General features: G+C 44.6%; 1 protein-coding gene across 1 annotated transcript in view; it reads left to right on the top strand.

Moving 5' to 3' along the window:
* The window catches only part of CACNA2D4 (calcium channel, voltage-dependent, alpha 2/delta subunit 4), a 54087-nt gene that overhangs the window by 14033 nt on the left and 20371 nt on the right, over positions 1-19683 (top strand). The window contains exons 5-13 of the mRNA XM_009875440.1: positions 946-1108; positions 3248-3379; positions 4389-4449; positions 5042-5192; positions 6766-6840; positions 8365-8454; positions 15357-15470; positions 16570-16648; positions 18683-18816. Of these exons, the coding sequence (XP_009873742.1) occupies positions 946-1108; positions 3248-3379; positions 4389-4449; positions 5042-5192; positions 6766-6840; positions 8365-8454; positions 15357-15470; positions 16570-16648; positions 18683-18816 (999 nt within the window). The remainder of the gene's footprint in view (positions 1-945; positions 1109-3247; positions 3380-4388; positions 4450-5041; positions 5193-6765; positions 6841-8364; positions 8455-15356; positions 15471-16569; positions 16649-18682; positions 18817-19683) is intronic.

The following is a 19683-nucleotide window of genomic DNA, read 5'->3' as shown; positions in this document are numbered from 1 at the left end:
TCAGCTGGTAACGGCTCTTGTTTGCTGCTCATCTTGATCCTGTTTGAAGCCTGAATCCTCCAGATGTCCCTTTGTCCCTTTTTTATGTTTTAAGGAGTGTTGGTTTGTTTGGATTTTTTTCAGGCAATACTGGTAGTTTTCTGTTGCGGGTTAGAGCTGGGCCAGCCAGTAAACCTGGACAGAAGCTCTCTAACCACCTCTCCCTTCCCAAAGGGGAAGGAAAAGGGAACAAGGCAAAGAAACTTAGAGATTGGAAAAAATAAAACTGCTTTAATGAATAAGGAAATAATAAAAATAGTGAACTATATACATATATATGAAACAGATATCAAACCCTACTCCTCTCCCCGCAACAATCCCCACTGATGCTGCAGAGCATTGGGGGAAGCCCCAGGCTCAGCAGCAGAGGGGAGCTGGATACAGGAGCTTGATCTGGGAACTCAGGACTGGGATCAAAGGCAGAAGATTGGACAGAGTCCTCCCTGGATGCTGGTCATTGCAGAAGAGAAGAAAAAGAACTAAACCCTCATGATCCATCAGTTTTATACTAAATATGATGTATATGGAATGGAATACTCTTCTTGGTCACTTGTCCTGTCTGTTACTCCTCAGAGGTGCAACCTGTTACTTCCTTGTGACCCCTCTTACTACCCGGCACCCCCAGCGTGGCACACAAGAGCCAGCAGTGGCCTTGGTCACTGTAGGAATAAGTATCAGCAAGAGCCTTTCGGCATCCCAGTCCCAGGCAGTAACTGTGAACATCAGGTGTTATCACTGCCAGTAGCAGGCACTGTCTGCAAAACCATGCTGCTAACTTGGGAAAGTGCAGCCTGTTAGAAGAGACTGAACTGAGAAGAGAACAGAACTGGTTCTGTTTAGCTCAAACCAGGATATTGTCTTATTCTCTCTTGTTGCCTTTCTCTTTTCCATCATCTGCATCAACAGTTTGATTACTATAACTCTGTCCTGATTAATGAGAAGGATGAAAACGACAATTATGTGGAGCTTGGAGACGAATTCATTTTGGAGCCAAACGAGCATTTCAATAACCTGCTGGTTAACACAACATACAGTGATATCCAGCTCCCCACCAACGTCTATAACAAAGGTAATGGTCTCTGCTGGCATCTATTTTCTCATTATTAGTAGGTTGCTGTGGAAACTACCAGTAATAACAATTAAATAAAGGATGGGAATGGGAAAAAAACAACTGATGGAAAAAACACTGTGCCAAAAAGGTACTGTCCCAAGTCACGTCTGTGCTGTAGTCTGTCACTGTGACAGGGCTTAGGTATAATCTGCTCTTGGAAAATCTCTAATGCTGGACAGTTGACTGTCTTAGGTAGGCAATGTAGTCCAATAGGGCTCATCTACCCAACCAAAGATGCTGTGAAACAAACTGTGATGTAAATTTATTGGCAACTGTTACTCTGTACAAAGTGTCAGACCTCATTTATTTCATCTGAGAACTTAGACTCCAAATCCGAGGCCCTAACACATGGGGGCACTCATAACTCCCAGTGAGCGTATCTGTAGGGGACTGGGGGTAATTCACAGTGGCTACTGAGATGCCGTTGTTCTGGCCTATTTTCCATTCTCAGCAAGCCTTTGACACTCTGGCAGCTGCAAGAGCCCAGGCAGGCACTAAGGCTCACATGGCTTCATCTGTGCCTTGACTGCGTTCTCTTCCCTTGCACGTTCACACTGCTCTAGCTACTCATCAGAAACCGGTCCGTCTCCAGGCTAGTCAGCACCCTGCCAAATCTGTAGTCTGAGACACCAGTTACAATCATCCTAAGTTTACTGCTCTTTTTGGCCAACACTTGAAGCTGCCTGAACTGGCTCCTTCCCTGCCTTCCTTATCAGCTCTTCCCCTTTCAAGCATTTTGGCAAGGAACAAGAAGGACCGTTATTTCTCTTATAGACGGAGCTCATTTACAGCCTTCAGGACCAGACAGGTCAGGCTCTGGTGACTGTGATCGCAACTGCTATGTCATTTAAAGGGACAATAGAGGGAGTTCTATATCTCCCATGATTTTAAACTCATTCCATCTGGCCTTACAGCCCCAGACACTAAAAACTTTCTCACAAAAGAGCCACCCGCAGAGCTGGCTGTGGGTTGCTACAGCAGAGCTACACAAAGTAGAGTGTGCCTACAGCAGCGTGCAGAAAGAGGTGGTCAGAAACAGCAGAGAGGCACTGCCAAGTGAGCTAATTTCTAGCCTGTAGAGCTTCACACAAACCATCCAGCTGCTCTGGCTATGGCTAGAAGATGAGCAGGACATGGAGGAGGAGAGCTGCTTCCATGCCTGGGTCTCCTCCTGGGAGCAGCACCTGGCAGTACTTACTCCCTTTCTTGCAAACAGCAGCAAGCCTGGCTCTCCGCAGCTCTTCTGGCTCCCTTCCTGCATGCGTTACTTTGGCTGTTTGGTCACAGTTTAATTTTTCCCCTATTTTGATCAGAACCACCTGAAGTGAAGTGACTAAACAGGAAGTGGTAGGTCAAAGCTCAATCCTTTTCTACATTAATACCGTTAATCCTACAACAACCAGTTTCTTATAATTCCCTGTTTCTATTGCTGCTGCTCTGTTTGGTCTCCTGAGGCAAAGAGACAACACTGACACCAAATATATGCTGCTTTTTACAAGTTCTTGCAAGTCTACAACATCCTATTGATTCTGATGAGATCAGAGGCAAGGGAGGACAGGTTAAGCTTTGTGAAAGAAAGAACAGGCAAAGGGGGAAAGAGGAGAGGGAGAAACAGCGTGTAAATCCTAGAGCTCCCCTGCATTAGGTAATAACATCTAGTATAAATTTAAATACTCTTTGTAGAAAGGCTGTTCCACTTAGTGGTGCATCAGACAGTTACCTTCCAACAGTGGCTTGTCCCCTCCTAGAGAGCCTGTGTGGTGTCCCAGTTGTGCTCAGTGCAGTGATGGTTTTCCTGGGTCTCTTAGACCTCTTCCAAACAGATGTAACACCCAAGGGCAGACAAGGATGGAAAGATAAATGGGGACAATAGCATATGATCAAGCTGAGACCAGCTGTAGTGGCCAGTGGTGACCTGCCCTGCAGGATTTACTTGAATGATGCATCCAGTTCCTTGCCCAATGTCAAAGCTTTAGGCAAGGCTGCATTCCTCCTTGTGTTGCCTTTGTTCCCATACTCTGACACTGGGAGTGGTGGGTGACTTTGCCTCTTTTGCTAGCACTTTTTCCTCATTTTCTGTTCTTTCCACCTACCCAGACCCTGACATCCTGAATGGCGTTTACATGTCAGAAGCCTTGAATCCTATTTTTGTGGACAACTTTGAAAGGGATCCCACACTGACCTGGCAGTACTTTGGCAGCTCCACTGGATTCTTTAGGCTCTACCCAGGTAAAAGAGCAGAGATTGGCTTCTTCCTTTCAACGTAACATAGTAGTCTTGTAGGATAGGGTCTGTGCCATGGAAAAGGCCAATCTGGGAAAGTTAGAGGCAGTGGGGCCCCATGAAGGTCAGGGTGCAGTGAGTAAAATACTCAGTTCATGGGCTGCTGCCACTTAGACTGAAGGAATAGTGTCCACAGCGGTCATAAACCCCTTTTACCAATGCGGAGCAGACCCCCAGGTCTGTTGCCCTTGCAACCCCAGAAACATCTGCTTGCAGAGGTGTGCCTTGGGCAGGCTACACTCCAGAAAGCCTGTGGATCTTGCAGGTGGGGTGTGGAGGCTGCAGGAGGGTTCCCTGCCTCATTATCCCCTGTGGTTTTAGTGGGAGACACAGCATCCCTCCTCCTCTGAGGCCACACATGGCAGATGCAGCTGGTCAGCCTGACTTGTTATCCACTTGCCAGCTGTGAGCGGCACTTAAGGTCATGGCGCAAGAGGAAGGCCCCGTGCTCAGAGGAGCCCACGAGATCCTCCGCAGCTGTAGCTTGGCCTGGTGGCCCGTCTGTCAGATGGCTGCATGCGCTTGCTCTGTGACCCGTCACGTGTTGTGGAAGGGGACAGCAGAGATGGCTTTGACCAGAGCCTTTAGCAGGGAATCTGGGACACGTCCCTGTCACCGCTGCTGCTTTTTTATGTTCTTAGCCACCCTTGGGGAGAAAAAGATGTTGAGAAACTTCATCGGGGCAAAAAGTTCAAAGTGCAATTTGTCCCCAAATTCAGACTGTGCCTGGTTGCATTTTTAATAGAAATTTAACAAATGGTTTCTTGAGAACTGTCAAACGCCATGCAGTTCTGCTTGTATTTCTGCAGAATGGCTGCTGCTATCATTGGTCAGATTTGCATGCCCCCAGAGGGTGGCCAGATCTCAGCACCCAATGGCAGAAGTGCGGGTGGGGAGCAGGGACCAGATGCTGGCCTGTCTGTGTGTTGATTCGTCCTTTTGCTGCTCTCTCCAGGAATAAAGTGGTTACCAGATGAGAATGGAGTCATCTCTTTTGACTGCAGGAATCGTGGCTGGTAAGTTTTGGAGAGACTTGGACAAAGCACCTTACAGACTTCTTTCCTCCCTCTTTTTCAAGGTGACACCTTGGTGAGTTGCTGATCAGCAGTTACTACCCCATGCTGCTCCTGCGAGAGATGAGGGTACACAAATGAAGGAAATAGCACGTTAGGAAACCCTACCAAGTGCCAGTGCCAGTCCTCCATACGGCATCTAACACATGCCGAACGGAAATCGCCGCTGATGTATCCGTCCTCTGGCCCATCCTCCTTATAAATCAGCCACCAGAAGGATGGGGATGTTCAGAAGCCAGACATGGTATTTACTCAATCTACTCAGCATAGCTTTAGCAATTATGACTCTCAGATGAATCTGGACATACGTCTGCAGCAGGCCCAGCACCCGCCTGTGAGGAAAGTGAGATGCTGGGGCTGGTGGGAGAGGCAGGTTGGTAGGAAGGGACCCATTGGGTGCCCAGCCTGAGCCTCCTGGATAGCTGTGCTTGTGATGTGAGGGATGCTGCAGCTGGCATCATGCGACAGCAGCGTGCCCAGCATTTCTCCTCCCCATATGCTCACTCAGCTTCCTGGTACTCTTCTTTTTATAAAGGTATATACAAGCGGCCACCTCTCCCAAGGACATTGTCATCATTGTGGATGTCAGTGGGAGCATGAAGGGCCTGCGGATGACCATTGCCAAACATACCATCGTCACCATTTTAGACACTTTGGGGGAAAATGACTTTGTCAACATCATTGCAGTAAGTTGTGTCCCATTTCCCGTGCTGAGTTGTCCTCCTTGTGCCTCATACCAACCCTTCATTCCCCTTAGCAAACCATAGGCATTACAGTGGTGTAACTGCAACACTTAATACTTATATTGGATGGGTAATCAAAAGCGCTTGGCCTTGGGAAGTCAGCTTCTTGTGGTTAGCAGAGTGGCTGCTAAGTCACCCCAATCCTGTCTATCAAAGATGCCAGCTGCATCTTTTTGCTTACTTAGAGATGTGACTGCAACAGTAACAAAGTGCTGTAGAGAGACACCTGAGCTACCAAAGACCTGAGCTAATAAATTTACCCAGCAGAGCATAGTATATCACCGTGTCTGGGGCCAGAAGCAGCACAATCCTCGGGGTAATGTTTCAAGGCTAAAAAATGACCACCACATTCTTTATTTGTGCACCTGCAAGCCTGCAATCCAGTTCAGAGTCAATGAGCACAGGCTTACTTGGAGTTTCATCAAGTTACTTCGTGTTACTCCCTTTTTAAGCCCTGGCCAGGATGAGAATGCCCACAGAGAACCAGCACCACTGACCACCTGATCCATGCCAAGAGTAGGGGATTCTGGTGCCAGATTCAAGGCAAATGGCTGCTCGTCTAATAATTTTTAAGGCTAATTCAAGCAGCATCTCTTTGCCTAGGCTCCTTTCCATAGAAGTTTGCCAGGGCATGGTCACTTTTTGGCAAGTCTACTTTTTGTTGATAGTTTCTTATTGTGTAAGACAGTTAGAAACTCCAGTGGTGACAGCTCTGTCTTTATATAACTGGATAGACGGAAGAGTGAACAGTGTTGGCAGAAAAATGGAGGGAAGTCATTCAAGGAGTTTGAAATATGACCTATTCTCCAAAAACAATCCCAGAAAGAACATATAATATATGTTCCTTCACTGTGCTCACACAAAGAACCTACTGGCTCAGACACATTATAGCCTGAACTAAGCTTCTGTTGATCAGCTGAGCATCAGTAGCCTCTTAGCCATGCTTTTATGAATTATGCTGTTATGAATCTTTCAGGGAAAGGTTTACACTGCCATATTTTACCTCATATATCTATCAGGCTAGATGCATACACCCCACTGACTATCACAGTTTGGTGGATGTGTGGTAACTTGATATGTTATTGTTCAGTTGTGCGACAGAGGCATCAGGCATTAGGCTACAAAACCACTTGCAAGGCTCAGCTGGCAACTGGGGACTTGCAAAGTCTCCAGAAGTCACAAACGTGCAAATAGTGCTAGAAGCAAGTCCAGAGGTACAAGTTAATAGAGTGTGGAGAAAACCTCTAGAGTGTGAGTGGGGAAAAAAGTAATTTTGTAGGTGTACATATGCCTGGATATAACTCGTCAAAATACCATAATTAATGCATTATTTATACAAATACAAGATTTCTCAAAATTATTACCATGATCAAAAAATTATTACCATGATCACTACAAATACTTCCTAAGGGAAATTGGCATAATGTGCTATACTGTTTTCTGATATTCATCTGGCATGTGAAAACATTTTGTGAATTTTCTCCCATTACAACCCTTTTCTATTTTCTCTTTGCAGTACAATGATTATGTTCATTTTATTGAACCCTGTTTTAAGGGTATCCTGGTCCAAGCAGACAGAGATAACAGAGAGGTGAGTACCATGATCCTATCAATGATGTTCAGATGACTTTCCATGTATGAAGTACATGGGGTTAAGATGCTGTGACATAAAATTCCAGGGACAAGAAGTAACTGTCTCCCAGAAGTGTGTGGGTTTGTATTTCAGAAACAAGGACTAATTCAATGGTGTGTGCTGGCTCCATGGTTCATCCTTCCTTACATGAAGATGCTGTAACATGAGGTCAGCGGGCTAGTTAAACAGCAGCAACCAGCTTCTCTGTGTGATAGCAGATTTGGCACCACCACTGCCAGAGCATGCGTAGACCTAGCCCAGACTGCTATAGAAAAATAGTGTGCAGAGCAAAAAGGTTCTCCATCTCTGAAACCCCAAATACTGAGCCCTTCAGAAAGGAGAAATTGAATGTGTTCTCAGCCTGGCCTGATCCTTCACCACGGTGGACTGCCAGCAGGCTTTCTCTGAAGAGGGATTTTCCTTATCATGGCTTAACTCTGTTTCTTAAGGAATGTTACCTAAAAAAAGAACCAAGAACCAGCTGAGCATTCCCACCTCCTCGTAGCACTGTCTATAGTGGGGTTGGCCTAAAGATGCCAATGCCTTTGGCGCTGACAAAAATATATGCTTGGTACCATGCTATCCAGGAGGGCTCAGCAGCCTCAAGGTGGTTGGTCTGCATTCAGCTATTCCATCACCCTCTAGGCTGACTTGTGTTTTCAGCTGCTCTTACTGAATTTTTTTCTTTTTCTCTCTATATTAGCACATCCCTCCATACCTTCAGCAATGTTATTTCTCCCCAAGATTCTTTCCCAGCTTAGCCCTGAGTCACACAGAGTACGACTCCAGAGGTCGATGTCTCCTGCAATGTTTCCCAAAGGACCCCCAAGGTTTTTTGACACCATCTTGCAGAGAGCACTCCCTCAGGTTTTCATTTACAACCAGATCAATGCCTCTTAAGTAGTAGAGAAGCATTGATTTTTTTCTTTTTCTCAAACCTGATGCTTTGCATGCACAGGAAGGTTTCTTGGGGGTTTTATTGTTGGGGTATTTTTTTTTCTGAAGGGATGGATAAGGGAAAGACCGATTTCTAATAGCTTTGTCCCTCGCATGGTGTTTTGTGGACTGCCAGTGGGTGCACAGCCCACAGGCTAAGAAATGCAGTCCTTCCATGGCTATGTGGGCAAAGGTGCAACAGGAGGTGGTTGAGTCACCATCCCTGGAGGTGTTTAAGAGGCAAGATGTTGTGCTGAGGGACGTGACTTAGTGATGTTGATAGGGCTAGGACAAAGGCTGGACTCAATGATCTTGAAGGTGTCTTCCAGCTGAAGCTGTTCTATGATTGTATGATGGCACTGCCAATGGAGTGGCCACCTGACTTTCCCTCCTCCATCCATCATGGTGCTGCCCTGCCCTGATGGCTTTGGTGAAGAATCAGGAGCACAATGGCACAGACTTTTCCAGGTTACCCTTTCCTCCCTGCGTCGAAGGAACCACCCTGCCTGAAACTCATTGCTGCCTTTTTCCCTCTCTTCTGGCCAGCACTTCAAGCAGCTGGTGGATGAACTGCAGGCAAAAGGAGTGGGGACTGTGAACAAGGCTTTGACAGAGTCCTTCAAAATCCTGAGGGAGGTAAGAGAGTCGGTACCAATGCTTTTGCCGGGCACAAGTGTCCCTGCCCACCCCTACTTTCCCTGCTACATCTAAGGACAGTATATCCCTCACTGTGCTGCAGAAGGGGGTGGTATGAGCTGATCTCACAGGCCCCAAAATTTGTGACAAGCAGTGTGCAGGAGTGACCTGGCTTTGGGGAGGTGTCAGTTTGCATGTGATGCCCCAGGGCTGCAGATCCCTGCCCAGGAGGGATCAGGAGCCAGCAAGGCTGTGGCCTCATGAGTGTTTGCTCAATAAGCCCCACAACTGGACATCACCCTGGCACTATATAGATGATGGCAATAAAATATAACCGATCAGCTGAGGGCAACAATTCTGGCCATAAGTAATCTTATTAGTGAGCCTTGGTAAGTAGATGATGATGAAGACATGAAATATTATTCTCAGCGTTCAGATTTATTTCGATGTCATTTTACTGAGTATCAGTGCTTAGGGAAGAAATCTCAGGTATGGGAGAACTAATAAGTCAGTCTGATCATGTCATGTGATAAGAATCATAAGTGATTCACTGCCTTAGGGGAAAAATTGGGACTTAGTAGCCTGGAGGTAGGCACATGACTTAGCTGTTTCTTAAGGAATATTAAGAGAAAAAGGACCAAGAACCAGCTGAACACCCCAACCTCCTCGTAGCACTGTCTATAGTGGAGTTGGCCTAAAGATGCCAATGCTTTTGGTGTTGACAAAAATATATACATGGTATCATGCTAGTGGCCATAATGATAGCATTGATGTTAAAAGTAGTGTGCACCCTGGGAAGGATTCTCCACTCTTACCTATTTTGCAAACTGGAAGTTTAAGTTTGTTGGCTATGGTAGTGCTGTTCCTAATTTATGCCAGTGCAAGCAGGATCAGAGTTGAACCCAGGGATGGTGGTAACTCAGCTACCTCACAAGGTGAGGTGTTGCTTTCCACGTCCTATGTTATCACTCCAGATCTGGTGAGAGGGCAACTGACTAACTTTGTTGAAGGTGTGAAACAGGACTAAATATCTCTTCCCAGTAACAATGGTCACAGCTTTCTCACAGCATGCCATGCACTGTAGTATGGACCATGATTTCCTCCTCTTTAGCAAAATGGGACCTCAGTCCAAGGTCACTGAACCCATCAGCTGGGAGCCTTGTTCATGACCAGCTGTGGGACAGCTGCCTTGTGCCGCAGGAGGCCTGGAGGACCTCTTGCAAGCTGCAGCCCAGGATTTCTGTCTGCTTGATGACATTCAGAAGAGACAGAGATTGTGTCTCAGTGCACACGCAGCAGCACCAGACGCTGCACACACTTAGGCATGCAAGTGTAGAAACATGCCTGTCTTCCTGCAGCAGTCTTTCCCAAATTGTATCTTCCCTGGTAAGAGCTCTTCTAGAGAGTGCCTGGAGGACCCTAGGTTCTTCAAATACCATGCCTGAAGGCAAAAGGATACCACCTGCCAAGTGCTCCTATGTTTTAAGGACTCCCTGAAATCTTCTCTTAGGGCTTCTTAGCTCTAGATCAATAGGGGAAGAAAAGGTTTTCCATTGCTGTGCCCTGAAATAAATCTGCGCTGCTGCAGTCATGCAGGTGAGAGAAAGGGGAACTTTGCTGGAATCAGCCACTCACTTTCCGTCAGACATAAATGAAATTCTCAGCTTGTGATTGTAGCTGTTCCTCACAGACCGTCCTGTTATTGTTCACAGGAGCACATGCAAGAGAATGAAGATGAGAATTGCTACATCACACTGATGAAATAGGCTTTGTTGATTACAGTAGACAACCAGTAATAATATCTGTAATGAAAGTGACTGCAAAATTTCCCTGGTAATTTTCCTCAGCCCAATTACTTGTAGAATTAATAGCCCAGGAGAGACCTACTCAATGAGGTATGAGCAGCAGAGAGTGGCTAAAGAAGAGCATGATCTCTCACTGTCTTTATTTTCCTCCATTATGTTCTGGAGTAGACAGGGAGGGAATGTTTCAATCTGTGACACAATTTGCAGAACAGCTTCAGGAGAACAGTTAGCCAGGCCCTCCCTTGCCATGCTCTGCCATGCTCAATAAACCACTTAAATTCTATTTCGATTTAGCCCCACACCAAGTGGTTTCAATAAAATATGCATCCCAGGGAATCCATGGTCTTAAGCATATATTTATAAAGTGCTTCAAAATTCTGAAGTGTCAAGTGCTGTCTTGTGAGCTCCTTTCTTGTTTATCAAGTTTTAGTCTATCTCACTGCTATGTTCTTTGTTTTGAAAAGCTTGGCATGTCTTGTACTCTCGCCCTTTGCCTGAAGGATTTATACCCCTTTGTTCTGGCCACTGCTCTGCTCACGGCTGCTTCCAGGCTGCCTGCCTTCCCTGCAACACCATTCTCCCAACAGCATCTAAGTGCTGCAGCTGAGAGCTATCAAGTGCTAAGCAGAGCAGAATAATTACCTTCCTTGTTTTACACACCGTAGTCCTCTTAACACGACGTAAGACAACAGCTACGTTTCCCCAGACACTGTCACACTGTTAATTTCTGCCCAGTTGATCTGCCTCTATGCTATTCCACTCCAGCCAGTTTTCAGCTTCCTGTTTGGTATTTGAACCTCTGATTATCCTTTCCAATATATATCAATTGTAAAGGTATTTATATATTTCTATAGACATGCCAAATATATGTATGTACATATATACATATGCAAACACACCCCTAGTCCTGATAGTCATATATACCTATAATCATGTATTCCTTGTATATGAAACTTTTAGGATTAGGTAGTACAAAATCTGTGACTCCTAGGGGTCCTCCTTTCTCAGGATCTGCTCTGAGTAAGGGGATATTTTGAAAGCTGATGTCTTTCTGACCCTGTGGAGGAAAAGATACCCCAAGTTTTGTTTTCTGAAGCCACCTTGGAACGATGTCTTCTCTTAACACCAAGCTGGTTTAATAATGCCTTGACTTGCTGTTGAACTCAAAAATTACATAAATTTTGAGGTTAATAAGTAGGTCACTCCAAAATGGCTACAGGTGAAAAAAATGGTGACACACTGGATTTCAGTGAGACATAAAATTTTGTGTAATTTGAGGAAAACAGTGTTATAAAAAGAATGAACCTGTCTGCTGATGTGAGTAACCAAGGGAGTTGGTGGCTTCCTATGCCCAGCCGGCGTGGGGAAGCATTTCATTAGCACACTCACAAGAGGACTGTGTTACTAATTTTTCTAGCAATGTGTTAGACGTTTAAGGACAACTTACCCATCTCATTTCCTCCCTTCTTGCAACACATGTTTTTGGTTTATGCTGTCTCCATCTTTTGGGATCTCATGCAGTCCCAGTCAGGTCTCAGCCCAAGAGAGAAGTAGCTCCGCAACATTTTCTGCAATTGCTGAGTACAGATTATTCAAAAGTTTTCAATTAACTTTTTCTTTAACCCTACCACTTTGTGACCCTGCCTGTAATTCATTCACTTTTTTTGTTTATCACTTCAGCTTGTACCCATCCACTGCAATATTGTCCTTCTGATGATGAATATGGAGGTCTGAGCATTTCCCTCTGTTTTTTATCATCTGGCAACATATTTGTTCTCCTTTTCTTGCTTATTCTCTGTATGTTTATAAATCTCCACTCACATTTTTATGGATCTGGATTCTGCAGCTTATTTTTCAGGATGTTCAAAGCTCGGGATTTCCTGTTTACCAGTTTATGACACTTTTTTTTAATGTCATCTCTCATTTCTTCTTCACTGGCTTTTCTGATTCCTTCTCTCTTTTCTACCCATGAGACCTCTTCCACTAAGTCTGAATTTTCAGTAATTCTGGAGGCAGGTCTGTGTAAGAATGGGGCATGGTGAGATGGAGAGGGGCTGCTCAGTCATCTGGCCAGATGTGTATATAATCAGTATGCGTGTCTGCACATCACTGAGCTATGCCAATATTACTATTTCTTCACCAGTAACTCTGTGCCAGGCTATAGCTGCAGAGTAAATGGCAATGAGCAAACAAGGGAATACAAGAGACTACGACCCTAATTTAATTAGATCATGCCTGTTGCTCCTGGCAACATGAGCAAAGTTATACAGGAGAATATGCAGCTCTGTGCCTCATTCACTGACCGTGGCTCTAGCCCTCATCTCTTCAGACATCTGTTTTATCAACATCTTGTTCCTCACCTCCCCTTCTTTCACCCTCCTGAGACTTCAGTCAGAGCAGAGAATTTCACTCGAAGGTTGATGTGAATGTTGTCAGATCATTTGCTACAGCTGCAGCCAGCACAAAAGGACCTAAAAAAACAGGGATTACCTCCTGTTCCTTTGTTTCCTAAATCTGTCTTTTTAATCTCTATTTCTATGACACTGATGATTTCATTTTCCCCTGTTGAAAATGTCATCTACTCCTGTAATTAGGCAATTGCTAGTTCTGATACAGCATCTAATTTCTCACATCTCAGTAGTATGAGGTCTGAAGTAAGCTGCATAAAGAGATACCTTAAGTAGTTTGATGAAATGGTGTGTGACCTTAATTAAAAGTCAATTTAATAATCATCTAAACAAAACATGTTGTAGATCACAAGAGCCTGGAATAAGCTGCTTTCATAACTACGAGGTTCGCATATCTATGATCTGAACCTCATTCTCAAAGCATGTCCTGCACCATCACAACCCCGCTGCTCACACTAGCCCTTCTCTCTGCTAATCTGCTCACAGTGGATCTCTGTCCTAGGAACAGCTCACTTGAGACTGCTTGTCTTTTTCCCACCTGATGGTCTGCAGCTGAACCCCATGTGTCTGTTAACTGCCTTTCACCTTTTATTTGTGCTCAAGAGCATCCTGTGCCTGTTCCTGTTGTGCACCCTCAGCCTGAGTCTCCTTGCTGAGCAGGGACACGTGTGCGCTGACTCCTCCTTGACCTCCAGTTACCCTGTGGCTGGCACTGATTTTTTTTTTCCCATAGCACAAGTTGTAGAAGTTTTTTGGACTGCTGGAAATATCAGACCTTGGGCATTCTGTAGAGAAAGACAGGGAAGATCTTGACTGTTGGGTTGGGCATGGCCACACCAGCAGAGGTACAGCCTGTCTCCTCTCTGTGTGTCCTTCTCTGGTGATAGGAAAGAGGAGGAGCACACCCAACCACTTCATCCTCATTCAGTAAATCACATGGAAGTTTTGTGTCAGAGTAGCTAGTAAGAAATGACGCTATTACACCACCCTTCTCTCACATGATCATCTGTACTGATTCTGGAGAGTGATACAAGTAATGGGATTATCATGAAACAGGAATAGGTGGGTTCATGTGTGAGGTTGTTCAGATGCTATTGAATCCATTCTTACGGCAGTAGAATAACACATACTTCAGTGATACTAAGAGTAATGTTGAAGGAGGTAGGACTGATAACTAAACGGTGGTGGAAGGAGACATTATTATGATGTTAGTGTTGATGCTGGTAATTTCATAATAAAGGACATATACAGAGATAATTGTAGGAGCTGTGAAATGACTGGGGAATTTTAGACTTGGAGGTGGCTTCCAGGTATCAATGACCATGATGTTAATCTGCAGTGAAACCAGAGTACCATCTGTGTCAGCGAAGATATTTGCCTTCTGTCCTCACATAGTGTTATTAAACCAGAAAGGACTTGTGAACTGAACCCTAAAACACCTAAAAAGTCACAGTTCACACCCTGTGCTCTTGTCCTATCCAGTGCTTGCTTTTATTTTATGCACTTGGATGCCTTTTTCCTCATTTATAAGATACAACCACCCTCTCCAGTTTAAGATTGCTGCTGTGTTTGATAAAACCTTAGTCACTCTTCAATTAATCTCCTGTACACTCTCCATATCTCATGCCACTGCGCCTCATTAATCTCTTGCGCAGAGTTGTCACACCTTTTCATGTGAGGTTGTTTTTTTTTAGTCTACATCAGTTTCTGCATCCTCATTTGTTGACTTTGTTAGCCTTTTCTTTGCTCAGAATGCAGAAGCTGTGCGAGGAGCAGTGTGCATTGATGCTGAGCTGGGAGCCACAGCAAAGGAACTGCTCATCTTCGTGCCTTGATGTCCTCTGCCACCACCTCCTCTGGTGGCTCCTAATTCAACACCCGCGTTGGTGCCACAGAAGGCGTTTGATTATCTAGAGCCAGTGTACCTGAGGACACGAGAGGCAAATGGCTCTGCAGGCAGGAGCCCTAGATAAGCAGCATTAGAAGGCTGAACAGGCAGGATCTGCCTTGCCCGTAAGAGCGCGTCTGCTCACCACCTCTCCGAGTGTCCTTGGGAGCACATTGACGTTTGTACCAGAGTCCCAGGAGGCTTCCACTCTGCCTTTAAATATCACTTATGCACAGATAACAGATCATCTGTTATTACAGTGTATGGCTTTTCTATCTGGCACACTCATAACTTATTTCAGCTCTGATGGCAATAGCCTTCTATTTTCATGTACTCCTGCTTTTCTCTGCTCTTTCTTGGCAGATTGATGGATTTATCCCAAAATAATGAGTCTGATTTCCCCCTCCTCTCACATTTTCTGCCAGGAAAAAAGTGACAGTTACTGCTGTTAAATCAGAATTGCAGTGTTTATGGTCATTCTATAGCTGTTTTGCATAAACGAATGTGACTGTGCAAGATGTGAGGCAGCAGGGAATCACAGCCTTCCTCCGCAGCGCTTATTTTCTCCTTATTATTTTACTTCTGTAAAGCCACCCATGTCTACATGTGCTAGGCAGGGCTGTATAAATAAAAAAATTACATGCAGCATACAAACATAGTCCTTATTTAAGCGAGGCTCTTTCTGAGCACAGTGTGAGGTTTGCAAGAAATCAGGATCTGGGCCACCACAAATATATATGCTGCAATTACACAGAAACAGCCTGTGATGAGATAACCAATGTTCTTCCTCTCTGTTTGTAGTTCAGAGATGCTGGTCAAGGAGGCTTGTGTAACCAAGCTATCATGCTGATCACAGACGGAGCGGTGGAAGATTATGAAGCTGTGTTTGAAAAATACAACTGGCCAGATCGGAAGGTTTGTCTGTGAAGTGATAAATAGAAAAAGAGAGGAAAGGTGCTCTCCTGCTGTGGAGGGAATAGAGTGTGAGCCAGGATGTCGGGCAGAGCTGGGTATTTGCATCCTTCCATACCCATGTGCATGCAGCTGTAAACACAAAACAAAGCAGTCAGGTAGGAGCCTACTGAAATGATTTTAGAGGTGGTAGGATCACAGGTAGGTATCTGTAGGTCAGTGAAGATTATTTTTCTCATATACTTCATTTCCTAAACTCATGGGAAATAAAAACATTCTTCTGATAAGATGATAAAGACTGGGCTGAGTGCTTTCAAATAATAATAATTTTTCAAAAAAGAGAAAAAACACAACTTTGGCAAAGAATTTTAATCCCATCTAGGGCTGTTTATTATTGGTCCTGTTTGGGAAAGGTTTGGCTATTACCAGTTCTTACGGTGGGCAGGGAAATGGTGCAAAAAAAACCTCTCTAACTTCCAGCCCTATTTAATTTGAGGTCTGTGATTACAGGCTTGTGCTAGCAGAGCAGACTGTGAAAGTGGAGTAGACCACAGCTCATCCTAAACCCTCATGATTTATTTGTTTACCTCATCCCAGCTAGCAGCAATGCACAAAGGGAGAGAAGCAGCCTACTGAGAGACCAGAGCATGGGACTGTTAAAGTTTATTTCAGGATTAGGTCTTTTGTTGTTGGCCAAACACAGGAGAAATGATGAAGCTTTCTCTAAATGATTCATGCGGGCAGCTGTTCCCCCGGGTGAAGGATTCCTGTGAGCTATAAACCTCTCTGTATGTGGTTGCTGAGTGCCTGGCAGAGCTGCTATCATAAAATCAAACAGAATTTGCACTTCTGCCTTGTTATCCAGATGATCCCGGGTGCTACTTGGCTTTCTGGCCTGATTGTAATTGGAAATTAAGTTCCAGCCCACAAAATGCAAAACAAATGGAGCAAGAGACTCCTATCTCTGTGTGAAGGCAAAACTATTGCTATGCACCACAAAGAGGCATTCACACCAGTGTGTCACAGGATGTTAAACCTCTGCCGTTTGGATTTGGTAGTGTATTGCAGCCTAATTCTTCCATCTTTGCATTCTTTTTTCCAGGTCCGAGTTTTCACTTACCTCATTGGACGGGAGGTCACTTTTGCCCCTAATGTGAAATGGATCGCCTGCAACAACAAAGGTGCTGTATGGGAACGGTCCCCCAACCCCCGTCACTCATATCAAACCATGGGGCCCTCAACCCCTCTAAGTCTTACTTACTACAACTGGGGTCCATGAGAGACTTTGATTGGAAAACAGCCTAAGGAAAAAGCAGACCCTAGTGCTAGTCCACGGGAAGTGTGCCTGTGTCCAACTAACATAAGTCCTCCGTGCTGAGCCACCACATTTTCCTGTCACAGTGCCAAGGGACACTGTGACCGAGATTCGTACTGGCTGTAGTCCACCTAAGTCCCTGTGCTTATTGTGTCCCAGTTGCTGGCTTTTGACAATCTGTCTAAAAGCCTGTCAGAAAGCCTGACATCTTTTGGCTGAGATGTAAAATGAGCATTTCCTCTTTAAAGATTTTATAGCATTTTTCACAAAGTCTGCAGGTAAACCCCTATATCCTGGTCAAATTCTTTGTGTGCCAGTGGTTTCACTGCAGTACCAGAATAGTTTGTTAATCCCACCCCAAAACCCAATATTCCTTCTAGCTGACATGAAACGGCATGAATGGGAAAATCAATTTGGAACAGGTGAGTCATCTCTATGAATTTGGGGCCAGTTAATAAGTCCAGTTAGCCATGTCAGGGCCTGTAAGGGTAAAGGAAGAGAGGAAGAAAAAAAAAGTCCTCCGTGTTTAGGCATGACTTGGCCTCCGTCAGCAAAGCTTCCTACATCAGTATCCTGTTAAACAGGGAAAGAAAGGGAAGATTGAAGCTGGAGACTGACTAGCTAGGTATATCAACTCTTTCCTTGTCTGAGCAGTGGCTCCAGCAGACTATAAAATGCATGGGTGCATTTGCTACCAAAAATAATTGACAGACAAGTTTCTAGCTTGCAGAATGTCTGTGAGCTGGAGACGTTCAAGACTTGAACATTCAGCTATTGGCACTATGAATCACATTCAACATTTTTAGATTTTATTAGATGAAACAAAAACCTGGATTTCAGATTGCATATTCAGACATAAGATTAGTGACAGAATTCACAGTGTTGTTGGTTCACCATAAAACATGAGAATGGATTCTCCTGAATAACTGGAGAACAAAAATACACTCTTTGCACTTGAATTCTCACCTACCATACTAGAGATCTGCATAAGGCTCACTAATTTTGGTCCTTCTGTTTCAACGCATTGTATAGGTCCTGTAGTCCTTGTTTTCAAGCACGCTAAATTTGTTCCCACGTCACAAAGCTTATCAGATCATAAGCCCTTTCACATGGCAGTGTTTTCCTAGTGATAACAAATTTTTCATCTCTCTGACATACTCCATCCTATACCAAGTACAACCAATCTGTCCCATGTGGACAGAAGCAGGACAAGAGTTCTCATGACATTACACTGTGTTAGAATTTCTAGCAAGTTAAGCAGCTAGTTTTGAGGACTTTTTGGTAGCTTGAAAACCCTTTTCCCCTGTACTCCTTGTTGTAGTGTTAGACTTATAAGTCCACCTGCAGGCACAAAGCTCTGGAAATAGGTAACTTGCACTTTTACGTTCTGCTTCTGGTGGATAAGTGGAAGTAGTCATCATCTTTGGATGTAAAGCTAGCCAGATTGAAGAGTAGAGTGCTGTAAAAAATCTGGAATTTGGGAGTTTGGGCTTAATATTAAACTGGGAAGGGCAAGTGTGTAGCTTGGTGGAGTACTTTGGATACGTTTGGCCATTGGGACCAAAGGCAACCTGATTAGCATATAGTTTTGCTTAAGACCCAAAGCAACATTTTACATCTGCTTGGCATGAGTATGGTTATATAAAGACTCTGGTCTTAAGGATTGGTCCAGTATTTTGAAAAGAACAGAGTCAGTGCTTTGAAACTCTGGATTTCCACGTAAACATGTGTCCACGGAAGTTTGTGGATACAAGGCATGTCAAGGCACTTTTTTTAAAGAGCAGATGAATCATCTGGATACAGTCTTTGACATCTCATTTTCTAGCTTTCCATGGACACTCATTTAAAAATATGAAAGACACATTAGCAGAGTGACTCACACCTGTGTTTGTCCATGAAGGCTACTACACTCAGATATCCACGCTGGCGGATGTCCAGGAGAACGTGATGGAGTACCTGCATGTTCTCAGCCGTCCCATGGTGATTAACCACGACCACGACATTATTTGGACTGAAGCCTACATGGACAGTGCGGTAAGTACCTACAGCACAAGTCTTTAGCCAGCAAACAGTAGGGCCTATGGGCCAAACTGGCAATGGTATGTTAGTATTTTAGGCATGTAACTTGTCCCAGCTTCCCATTTAAATATCTTATATTTACCAGAATCTAAATAAAGTCCTGAAATTTATGTAAAACCAGGAGTTGGATGATTGATAGAAATTACTGGTGGAATATTTCTTTTCCGCTCACACCCAGAGCTGAGGTGCGTATGCAGACTCAGGTCTGAATCTGCAGTGACCCAGGAGCCCAGGGCTAATCACTCAGGCACAGCATGACTTAAGTAGTGCTTCTGTGAAAGCAGGTTACCTTCTGAAGGATTATTCACAGGAAAGATTATTTACAGCTCAGGATATAGGTCATAGAGGTTTATTGCCTCCAATCCAGTAGCTAACTGCATACTGCTTGCCACTCAAAGATACAGATCTCAGTTTGGGAAGCAGGCTCATTCTTTCGTTCCTTGAGGTGGCAAGACCTAACATCACTGCAGTGGCCCTGTGCTCAGCCCTCTGGGTAAAGGACCAGACAGTCAGCACTCCCAACACCCCTTGGTTTGGCTCGGACCTGCCCTGTGAGAAGGCATTTGGACCACAGGCAGGTGGGAGTAGACAACCACTCAAGGAACCTTCCCCTGCACTCCCTGAGACAGAAGCCTCTATCATCTGTCTCATCTCTGTCTCCATCCCTTTTCAGATAGTTGAAAGAGAAAGTTACAGTTTTTCTTCTGGGGCTCTCTCTGCTTTTAGGGAGATAAAGACTTTTTTCTACACTAGACTCTTCACCCCAGAGACATGTCTGTATAACTGTGACAGCTAGAGCTGACCAGAAGTCAGATTTCTCTC

The sequence above is a fragment of the Apaloderma vittatum genome, unplaced genomic scaffold (genome assembly GCF_000703405.1).
Source record: "Apaloderma vittatum isolate BGI_N311 unplaced genomic scaffold, ASM70340v1 scaffold3948, whole genome shotgun sequence".
NCBI lineage: Eukaryota > Metazoa > Chordata > Aves > Trogoniformes > Trogonidae > Apaloderma > Apaloderma vittatum.
Note: the sequence above shows the minus strand (reverse complement) of the source record. Positions and strands in the feature narration are given on the sequence as shown.